The sequence below is a fragment of the Gadus morhua genome, chromosome 11 (assembly GCF_902167405.1).
Source record: "Gadus morhua chromosome 11, gadMor3.0, whole genome shotgun sequence".
In the NCBI taxonomy this organism is placed as follows: Eukaryota; Metazoa; Chordata; class Actinopteri; order Gadiformes; family Gadidae; genus Gadus; species Gadus morhua.
In genome coordinates, this window is record NC_044058.1 from 24180261 (window position 1) to 24191457 (window position 11197).

General features: G+C 44.1%; 1 protein-coding gene across 1 annotated transcript; it reads right to left on the minus strand.

Moving 5' to 3' along the window:
- Positions 1–66: 66 nt before the first annotated feature.
- On the minus strand, positions 67–8698 carry mex3a (mex-3 RNA binding family member A). Its single transcript, XM_030369832.1, has 2 exons — positions 8190–8698; positions 67–6555 (listed from the first exon to the last, which is right to left on the minus strand). Exons 1-2 carry the CDS (start codon positions 8602–8604, stop codon positions 5543–5545), a joined length of 1428 nt encoding a protein of 475 aa, XP_030225692.1. The 5' UTR covers positions 8605–8698; the 3' UTR covers positions 67–5542.
- Positions 8699–11197: the final 2499 nt, after the last annotated feature.

Below are 11197 nucleotides of genomic sequence, written 5' to 3' on the forward strand. Positions count from 1 at the left end.
TGTGTGTGAGATTAATTTATAATATTATCGCACATTTTTGCAGGACAAAAAAAAAAATACATTGGATTATTCGAATGTAGTTTTATTAGAAACATTTACAATACATCTTGAATCTTCGAAAAATAACAAATAAAACAAACTAATATGGCGCAGTTACAATAATAATCATTAATAATAAAAATGTTCCAGAAAAATGTAATTCACAGAAACCATGTGCTATGAGTAGCTGCCCTGGAGGGACTGGGAACATGTTTCCATCCTAACCGTAACCACAGAGCAGAAACTATCACACTAACAACACTACCAGACCACTACCAGACCACTATCAGAGAATATGAAGTCCTACTGGGTTGGCCTCTTGGCAAGACGGGAGCCTCCGAATCACATCACCCTTTTATTATTACCACTGGTGTCCGTCGGGGGGATACTGGTAGTGCAAACCCACCCTCAGTGCTGGTAGACCAAACCAGGATCTGGAGGTGGAACTACACCAGGGCCTGCAGGTATAACCAGGCCAAGAGGCTGTCGGGGGTGGGGGGGCTCCCACTTGGGGTCCAAAGAGGATTAAACTACGGAAACCTACAGAGGTCCAAAAGACCCGGCGTTGTCAAACCCACAACACCAAGCCTGGTCGCCCCTTTCTACATGACCAGACAACATGCATGCAAACTAGTACGGCTATGACTGAAGAGGTGTATCTGAGTGTAGTTGTAGACTAACTAAACAGTGCGGTGTGTCGGCCATCGTGTATGTTATCACCGGAGCGGGAAGCTTTCTTATTAAGGCTTGGATCCTCCTCTTGAAGCTCGTTCCACTCTTGTTGCTATTCTAAGACTGAGTGAGATCTCTCCACATGTGAACATGTTGTTCTAAAAGAAAAGTCGAAGTCAGTTCAGATTAAGAGCAAAGGGTTGGTAACATGGGGGGGCAACAGCAAATCCGATCTACTGAAGCAGGAAAAATGCATATCCAGGCACAAAATAAATCCAATCCTAAAAACCATCCTATGATTTTCTGTCCTTAACACCATTTCAAGTGCGCCGGTATTCGACAGAATGCTTGTATGAAGTTGTGGAGACGCCACATCACTTAACTTTATTTATCTCATGTAGATGGGAAACTTTCATAAATAAAAAACTTCTAAACTTTTCATATTTATAAGTAGAAACTGGCCTTCCTGTGTTTAGAAATATATTAACTTCTTGTACTTTTAATTAAAAAACAAATGTCTCAAGATTACTCATAAATATGTTTTGTTTTCATAAATAACATCCAGATACTGACTTTTCCTCTGCTTTCTATGAAACCATAACCCATGTTAGCAAAATAGATTTGAAAAAACTGTAATATGTTCTTTTTTTTTTATTAGTTTCAGTTATCTATAAATGTACGTGGAAGAACTGAAATATATGCTAAAACCTCAAAATTCTTCAACTTCAATTCATCAACAATAAAAAAATAATTAAATAAACAAAACAATCACGTTAAAGCTCACTGATAATGTAACAAAAAGCAGAAGAAGTGCGTGAAGCAGAGATCTCTTTACATTCAAATGCAAGGATTTCGACGCTCGGTCAAATTGCTTAAGTGCATTGATTGAATTAGGGATTCCTATCACTGCTTACGAAGGGATTTTACATAAATGCATAACGAGCTTTTTCTATAAAGAGAAGAAAAACACCAACAGTTTCTATCATTACTATTCATGTAATCTTAATACAACGTTGTAAATAACACTAAGATGAAATGAATGAACCATACTGTGCTCTCCCAAGGTCTCTATATGGAAGTGGGTCTTATACTAGGGGAGTTGAATAAATGAACCTTATACTTTAATGGTTTATAAGAATCATAATTTCACTTTTGAATATCAGTCAGTCAAACTACAAGGTAAATATGTAGATTTCAACCTTCATCCAGTTTCAGGACTTAAAGCTTTTATACACACGGATCAGGTTGTTGTATTCCTAACAGGTATTATTTGTATTAAAACTGACATTTCTATGTTTTACTATCATGCATTTTTAACTTAAGAATAGCGGTAGTGCCTCCGGAGATGGCCTTAAACATAGCAGTTGTGTCTCCCAAACAAAGTCATACTCATTAACCACGGAAGCTTGGGGACCCCTGAAAACACGAGGCCCCTGCAAACACTGGCGTTAAAGAGGACACCCCTGGATCAGATGTGTCTCCGACATCTCAGCGAGTGTTCTGGTATGAAGTCATTACATTTTGTCTTTCACAGGGCAGCAAGTCGTCGTCTTTATAAGTGCTAAATTAGTATTATTTCAAACATCCCGATACAGTAAATCATGGTTGCCATAGCATTGTCTAACTATAAATAAACACATGTCCTCTGTTCAGAAAGGTGTTTTTCTTGTTCTTTGGTTACATTCCACCTTTTCTTTTTAAAAAAACAATGATAGCATGAAGTCTAGTTCCATTAAATCCCAAAAAACTCAACATTGTCAATATTTAGAAAAAGAAAGAGGAAAGAAAGAAGTTGATATGTTTTCTCGAGCGTACATTTCTATTTCTACTGAAGTAAATACAAAGTAATGAAAGGGAACCGAACAGAAGGTGAAGCCTCTCCAATGGGAGAGCAAACTCCAAAACTCAGATCATCAACAACCAGAAAATGGTACGGTTGCTGTCGATCTACTGAACCACCAGGAAACGACTGTTGCTGCTGATCTATTTAACCACCAGCTACGGGGGCCTTCACAGCCTATGTTGTGACCGCAAATAGAAGTTTTGTACACACAAGTATGTGATTCATAATGCAATAAGGCTTCCTCTAATTTGCTCATTTAACAAGGAGGGAATCATCTAAAAGGGTAACAGTTGGCTGTGTCTGAGATTCATTTCTATTCTGTATTTTTCGGTGGTCAAACAAACCACTTGGTGGGCTAGAACGCGTTGCTTATTGGCTAGATCCCTCTGCATCCGGATTAGAGTTATATCTTCACTAAGGTTCCTCTATTAACAAGTTTTATATTTGTCCAATCTTTGTTTTGAGCCCTGGCAACATAACCCCTGCAATTGAACGTCGACACCTGGGATCACAGAGAACCCCAGTGCGGGAGGAACTCACGAAGACAGTGGGTTGGTTCCCATGTTCAGGACACAACGAGCGATATTCCATTGACATGCAGCCTCAAAAAGTATAAAACTCAAAAGTGTGTGTCCCCCCTGTGAGGCTGGAGAACAAGATACAGTCAATGTCGTCGTTTTAGTTTCAAAGTAAGACCAAATTGTACTCTTTTGCAGAGTCTGACCATATTATTGCTGTTTCACCCTCCACAGGAGTCTACCACTGGGCTACGGGCCGCGAGGTCAGTAGTGAGCATCAGGCTGTTCAATGGAATACAACATGTATCTTTATACTGGGTTCTTTGCTTTTCATAGACTATTTTAATATGTTTCTTATTTAAATATTTTGAGTAAGATTAACCATTTACATAGTACTATGTTCTCATATTTTTTTGCTATCAAGTGTCTCAGGGGATGTGTTTATGAAATGCATTGCAAAATATAAATGGAAACAATGAGTCTGCCTATCGTGGGCCTCCCGTGGCCATTACGGTTGCTTACAATAAGGAACCTATCTCGCCTTAGGAAAACACTAGGATGTCAGATCAAAGACAGCGCCCTCTAGCCCTACACCGGGGAACAACAATTGTAACACAAGAGGTAGGGGAGCTAAAATATTCACCATCGATGGTCAGTTTGGTTTCATGGAAATCTATATTCTTTCAATAAGGTGCTTTCCTTTACATGTCACGTAAAGTGTTTAATTTTGTTCACATTCTTTTACTCACAAGGCTGTAGGAAGCTACCCTTTCTTTAATAATGTTCATATTTTTTTTTGGAGAAACTAAGAATTAAGGCAGAAACAGTTCAGCTACCGTGGCAATGTGTCGTTGTGTAATTTATATGTATTGTTTGTTCAATTGTATATGCGGTTTATTTATATCGCATAGGTAACGATGATGTTTGCATGCGCAGGTCTCAGTTTTGAAATGGATCTGTTTATATAAAAATGATTCATAAAATAAGAACAACCTAAGACATGTATTTGTGTAAGCGTGTCTGTATGTTTACGTGAGTGTGTGTGTTTTAGTATGTGCGTATCTGTGTTGGGTGTAGGACTGTGAAATGTCTTTCAGAGAGTGTGTTGTCGTATGTGTGTATCTGTGTTGTGTGTATGACTGGGAAAGGTCTTTCAGCCTTGATGGGAATCCTATGCTTTCCTTTCAATTACAATTTTCGGAGCTCTTTGAGGAATCCCAAGGCTGGCCCCTGATTTTCTTAGGGACACTAGTGCCACACAGTGTGTGTGTGTGTGTGTGTGTGTGTGTGTGTGTGTGTGTGTGTGTGTGTGTGTGTGTGTGTGTGTGTGTGTGTGTGTGTGTGTGTGTGTGTGTGTGTGTGTGTGTGTGTGTGCGTACGTACAGGTGTTACGTTTGGTTCGTGAACTGTTTCTGTTTGATCCGACGCTGTGACTCTTTAATGTTGAAAGATAAAAGTGGCGTTACTGAATGAGTCTGGCGTCTGCTGAGTGTTCCGAGAGAAAAGGGGGCAAGGGACGGGCCCCACCTGGCGGGGGCCATTTCCCTAATCGTCATGACGACCGTGTCGGGCCCCCGCAGGCCCCTACTGGGCCCCACGCCACGGCTGGCCCCCAACAATACACTGCAACAATACACCCCAAGCGCAGACGCAGTGCATTGTGGGTCGCTATGAAGAGGGACAGGGGGGCGGGGGGGTAGAGTTAGAACACCTGCTCCACGCCGCATATGCGTTCGGTCCGACAGACTCTCAGAACCAACGAGGACTCAAGATAAGTGTTTGACTCCTTGACTGACTTCACAAATTCCTGCCTAAAGAAAGTGAAACCTTCACACGTCACTTTGTCAAACAGTACCTAAATATCTTGTTTCCTACCATAAATATCGCCAGGACAGTCCCACGGCCGAACCATCCTTCAGACTTTGAAACTAATAATAAACGTACATTTGGAAATAATTCAAAGAAAACTTTCGATAAATGTCTTACGTTGACCATCGTAAGTTGAAACATATGATTGAAAATCCTATTTAGATGGAGATGATTCTAAGGTGCCATAAATCTTATTTTTAAATTGGTTCTAATAACACATTGCCTCTCGTATAAAACCACTTGATGATAAGATAAAATATTTCAAGAATAAAATTACACTACTGTACTTTCCTGAATGAAAACAGCAGTAGTTATAAAAAACAGAAAAAGCAAGGTACTATACTTCTTGTATAAACAAAACCTTTATAAAATATATATGCATATTTATATATATAAAAGAAAAACTAAAAAATATTTCTTATATGTTTTTAGTAAATCAAGCAGTTCTAAAATATCTGCTTGGTCGTTTGGAGATTTAGTGAAAAACAACGAAAAGAAAAGTTTTGAAAAGAACGTAAAGAAGGATGAGCAGGCGATGCACCAGAAGAAGAAGAAGAAGAAGAAGAGGAGGAGCGGAACAGGAAACAGGAAGTGAGTGTCTTTAAGAGAAGATGCGGATGGCTTGCGTCACCAGGCTGTGGCACACCGGGCACTCGGGCTGGCTGCGCTCACAGATGCGCACGGCGCACTCCATGCAGAAGAGGTTGTGGCCGCAGGGCACCAGCGCCGCCGTCACCTTGCTCTCAAAGCACGTCATGCAGTCCCGCATGCCGGCCGGCGGGGAGTCCGGCGCCACCATCCTCCCGGGGAACCCCCCCCCGGTGGTGTTGGGCTCGCTGTGGGCCCGCCGCGCGTGGGCGTGGCCCGCGCCCAGGCCGGGGGACAGCCGGGCCAGAGGGGGCAGGCCGCCGAAGCTCTTGGAGCGCTGCTGGGGGAAGAAGGCCACCTGCTTGTCGGGCTCCGCCCAGCTCTGGACCCCGTCCCCGACCCCGAGAAAGGAGCCGCTCTTCTCGCCCGCCACGCCGTCCGGGAAGTTCTGCCGGTAGCTGCTGGCGAGGGGCTTCCGCCCGGCCGCCAGCCCCCCCCACACCTGCTGCAGCCGGCTCTCCAGCACGGGGCTGCCGCCCCCGTCCCCCCCCCCGCCGCCCAGACAGTCGTTCTCGTTGTTGTGGTCGTGCAGGCCGCCGGTGCGGAAGGCGATGTGGGCCTCGATCTCCTCGCGGGCGCGCTCGGCGTTGCCCGGCGAGCCGGTGATCTCGAACACGGGGTCGCGGTCCCGGCTCGGCGTCACGATGTAGGTGCACGTCTGCTGCTGGATGCGCTTGATGGTGGAGCCCTTGGGCCCCACCACCAGGCCCACCACGCGGTAGGGCACCCTCACCTGGATGGTGGTGTGGCCCGGCAGCGGCGCCGGCGGGGACCCGCTGAAGGAGATGCCCAGCTTGTTGCGGGAGGCGCGCAGCATGGAGAAGTGCTCCGCCGCCGAGATGATCTCGCGCCGGGCCAGCGCCACGTCCTCCTTGCGGCCCGTGATGAGGAACACGGGCTCCTCGCCGCGCACCGGCGTCTTGATGTAGGTGTTGGTCTTGGCTCGCAGAGCTTTGATCTTGCAACCTGAAGAGCACACGGCACACGGTTACACACACACACACACACACGTTTATATACACAGGGTTCAACTCACCCACATGTATAAAGACACTGTTACACTCAGCCACACAGATAAAGAGCTAAATACACACATGCACACCGTTACACAAACACGCTTTTATACACACAGTGTTACACTCACCCACACATATAGATCGAGGTACACATATGCACACCGTTACGGACACACCCACACAGCAACCAGACACAGATATATTCATATACAAATATGCACATAGCACACGTTACACAAACACATTTACAGGCACTTCTTAGCAAACAGCTCATCATCACACACACACACGCATTTATATCCATTTAGCAAACTTTCACACAAACATGCACACCTACATTGATATGCACACATACACACAGCACACACCGTTATGTACATACAGCACACCGTCACACGCATATACACGCCACACCGTCGTACCACACACACGCCATACACACCGACAGTGTGTGGGTGTGTATGGCCAAGTCTACCATGTGTGTCTGATTTGGTGTGTGTGCGTCTGTCTGCCATTTGTGGAAGCGTAAAAAACTAATATCTACGGTATTATATATGTATGCAATACAATTCCAACAGTGAATGTGCCATAATAATTTGAATGTACAGAGTATAGAATAATTTGTACACTGTATACAGTATACAGTGCATACAGTATATACTGTATTGTTCACGTGATCATTTTAATTTATAGTATATACAGTGTGTATATAATTGACTATATTATATATGCAGTGTATATAAAACATATAGTATATATAGTATAGTGTTTCCTGTACTGTCTATATATACAGGATAAACAGATGGAATAAAGAAAGTTTATAGTAGCTGAGTCAGATCTTTTTAAAAGTTCAGGTTTTATAAACGAGAGCCCCTTTAGCTCATTCACAAACAATAGATTTTAATATTTTTTATATAAAACACGTCTATCTATGTGATGTGATTAAAACAAGAGACATAGGATAACAACCAATACATTTTTTATAAAATCCAATATAAATATGATAAAAAACAAATAAATATGATATCCTTAGATAAATATGATGGAAAACAATAGAAGCACAATATAAATATGATGAAACCAATAGAAATAGAACAGAAGGAATACGAGACGTTCCGTCTCAGCAGCACGTTGTGTTTCTGTCTCGCGCGTTTCAGACGACAAAGGAAGCAGTGGTCGCGTGCGTCTGGGAGCTGACATTGATGGCGTGGATGTGGGATAATGAGGGGGGTTCTCTAAAATTTAAATGTATTAATCAAATCGGAGTCGATCAGTAAATAACCATCTATCCCTATGTTAGGGACGCACATGAAGCTGGAATAGTGTAGCAGAGGGTGTGTGTGTGTGTGTGTGTGTGTGTGTGTGTGTGTGTGTGTGTGTGTGTGTGTTGGGGGGGGGGGGACCACCACTCCCTTTTCTTTGTCAATAACACCAGACTCTCACACACAATAACACCACCACTAACACACACCTTAGCCCTATAACACACACACAGCCCTCAACCACTTAAACACCACCACACACCATCCTATCTGTGCAGTAACTTTAGCAGACTGGAGCTCCGGGGGACCGGGGAGACCTTACCTTGCCGCCCCACTATCTCGGCCACATGTTCAGAGCTGGGCACCGGCACGCATTCCGTGATGTTGCAGCCCCGTCCCTTGTTGCTGTCCCCGACGGGGGAGGGCGGGCTGTCGTACAGGGCGCTTAGCTTCCCCTTCCCGGGCAGCAGCAGACCCGCCAGGTTATTGTTGTTGTTGCTCCGGTCCTGGAGCCCGGGGTTGGGGGCTCCTCCGTCCCCCTCGCCCTCCCCGAGACCCAGCAGGGACAGCTGGCCCAGCGCGACCCGCAGCGCCCGCCGCGATTCGTCCTCCTCCTCCTCTTCGTCGGGCGGAACCAGCAGAGCCGACGCGTCGCTCCCGTAACCGGCGGCCAGATCCGCGCCGTAGCCGCCGCCGCTTTTCTCCATGATCCCCGCTAGCACCAGCAGGCTCGGCATGGCTGAACAAAGACTGAGACAAAGACGAGGAGCAGAGCGGAGAAAGAGCGCCGTGCCGCCTCCTCCTCCTCCCAACCAACTCCCCCTCTGCGCTAGTCCCTCCCACCGCCCTCCCCTCCTCTCCTACTCTCCCACCACCCCCTCCTCTCCCGGGCTCCCTAGACCAGGCGGGACAAGGGGCCGTCTGCTCGGGGCTGGTCTCTGCGGGGCTTCTCGGTCCTACCTGGGTCTTCTTGCTAGCTGGGCCTCCTCCTCACCCCCGTTATGCCTACCCTGGTCTCCTTCTCTTCTCCTGTAGGTCTACCGTCTGTAGCATCTCTCAGTCAGCCGGAGGACACAGTGGCGACATCTTTAATGATTACATTATATGGGCATTCTTGTGCAAGGAGACTATTATATAACTTGTTGGCTGTAGCTAAAGGTTGTACACCTTAATATTTAAATTATGTTATCTGACTCAATTGATTGCCCTACCAACTTTAGAAAATGGAGCAACTTTTGAGCAGAAAACTGTCCGCCTGCTGCGCGTCCACGCGGCGCAGTATCGCGTTGTTGCCGCGGCGACGCTGCGCATGGTGGCGCGGGATCAGTGCAGAGATTTTGCGTTGGAGTTAGCTTAGCATGCAACGTCGGCGTGGAGAGGTCTGGGGGCTGGTTAGCAGCCATTAGCTTAGCTTCCCGTCAACGATGCTCGTACATTCACCATGTGAACAAAGGAGCGCGCGGCTCGTCTGGTGCTCAACAGCCTCCCCGAGATGTCCTCGACACAAGCCACGCCTGATGGCGCCACAATAACACAAAGACAATCATATTAAACATAAATAACATAAAGACAATCATAATAATGATAAACGAAACAACAACCATAATATCAATCATCACTTACACAAAGACAATTATGATAAACAATAAATAATAATGATCTTACATGATAATAACTAGTTTATAACGATACATAGCCTAACGATTACTAATATATTATGCTAATTAACAACTATAAACACATATTGACAACTAATCAATAATAAGATCCTTGTGAATTCAGTGCAGTCCCTTTGGGTAAAAGTTATATATTTTTTCCACAATTAAGATCAAAACACAACTCAACATCCCTTGATAAAATCATAATGAATAATATTACAAATTGTGATAATATGATAATTCCACATGCAGCGATGACACATGTAGCGATGATGTCATGTGCATGATGACGTCACATGATTATGTCATAGGGAACCAATCGTGATTTCGTAGAAAAGACAGGGCTCACTCGATGATTCTACTGACAGTATGACAGACAGGCAGGCAGGGAGACAGAAAGGCAGACAGTAAGAAACAGGTGACTTCATATTTTTTCCCAGCTATTAGGTCATCTCTTGTTCTCACGTTACTTGTTCTCTCTCTCCCTCCCTCTCTCTCTCTCTCTCTCTCTCTCTCTCTCTCTCTCTCTCTCTCTCTCTCTCTCTCTCTCTCTCTCTCTCTCTCTCTCTCTCTCTCTCTCTCTCTCTCTCTCTCTCTCTCTAGTGCTGAGTGGTGAGGGTGACCTCACTCTAAGATTAAAAATGAAATATTTATGTTTCCATCAACCATTATATATATTAATATATAACTACGACGTATAGACATTAGGCTAATAAAACAGCCCCGGCTCTGTCTATTGTAAATACCTTAATTGATTTGGGTTAAACTGGTTAAGTTTACTCACTCAATATAAGTCACCAATATATACTTATATAAATGTTTTTTGAAATGTATTCAAAATACGACGTTTAATTTAGGCAGATAAATAAATACCTCAGCGGCCGCTAGGGGGCTGTTGTTTAGTCCAGGTGACGGCGGTCTGAAATAATTCATAATTAAAAGCCTTATAACACTGCCAGGTTACTTCTGTTGACCTAATATGAAGAAAATGTCTGCTAATACTCACAGACTTCATGGACTAGACGTGAACTCCCTATAAACCTAAAGATACCGGTCTTTGGTGAGTTTCTGGATGTTGGCTCAAATGTAGGCCTATTTAGCGGAGACAAGGCCGAGATTTTGTCTGGTTAAGATAAGATTCAATAATGCATTAATCTTAATGATGCAGAGGGAATATAGTATATGGCTGTGAGGTTGCTGTTGTAGTAACCTATAATGAATGTCATTTACAGACGGCGAATTTGAGTATTCTGTGGCATGCCAAGGAATGTGCTGACAGGTCAGGCTGTATATTGATGTGTGTTCAGGTGTTCATTGATGTAGGTGTACAGGTTCCACGGTATTGAAGTATTTTCAGGTGATGTAGGACTACAAATTCAGCGGCGTTGATGTGCTGGATTGTGTTTGTTTGTTTGGGAGTGTGCGTGTTTCCTTCTCTGGCCGACAGGGGGCGCGGTTGCGCTGTTAATATTTCCTGATATATATATATATATATATATATATATATATTTTTTAATATATGTATGATATATATATATTTATAACACACTATATACCATAGATGTATAACACGAATTACATATATGCCATATTTATAACAAGGATTATATCTACCATATATGTATAACAAGAACTCTGTATACCGTTTAAAAGCAATGAAGGGAATGGCATC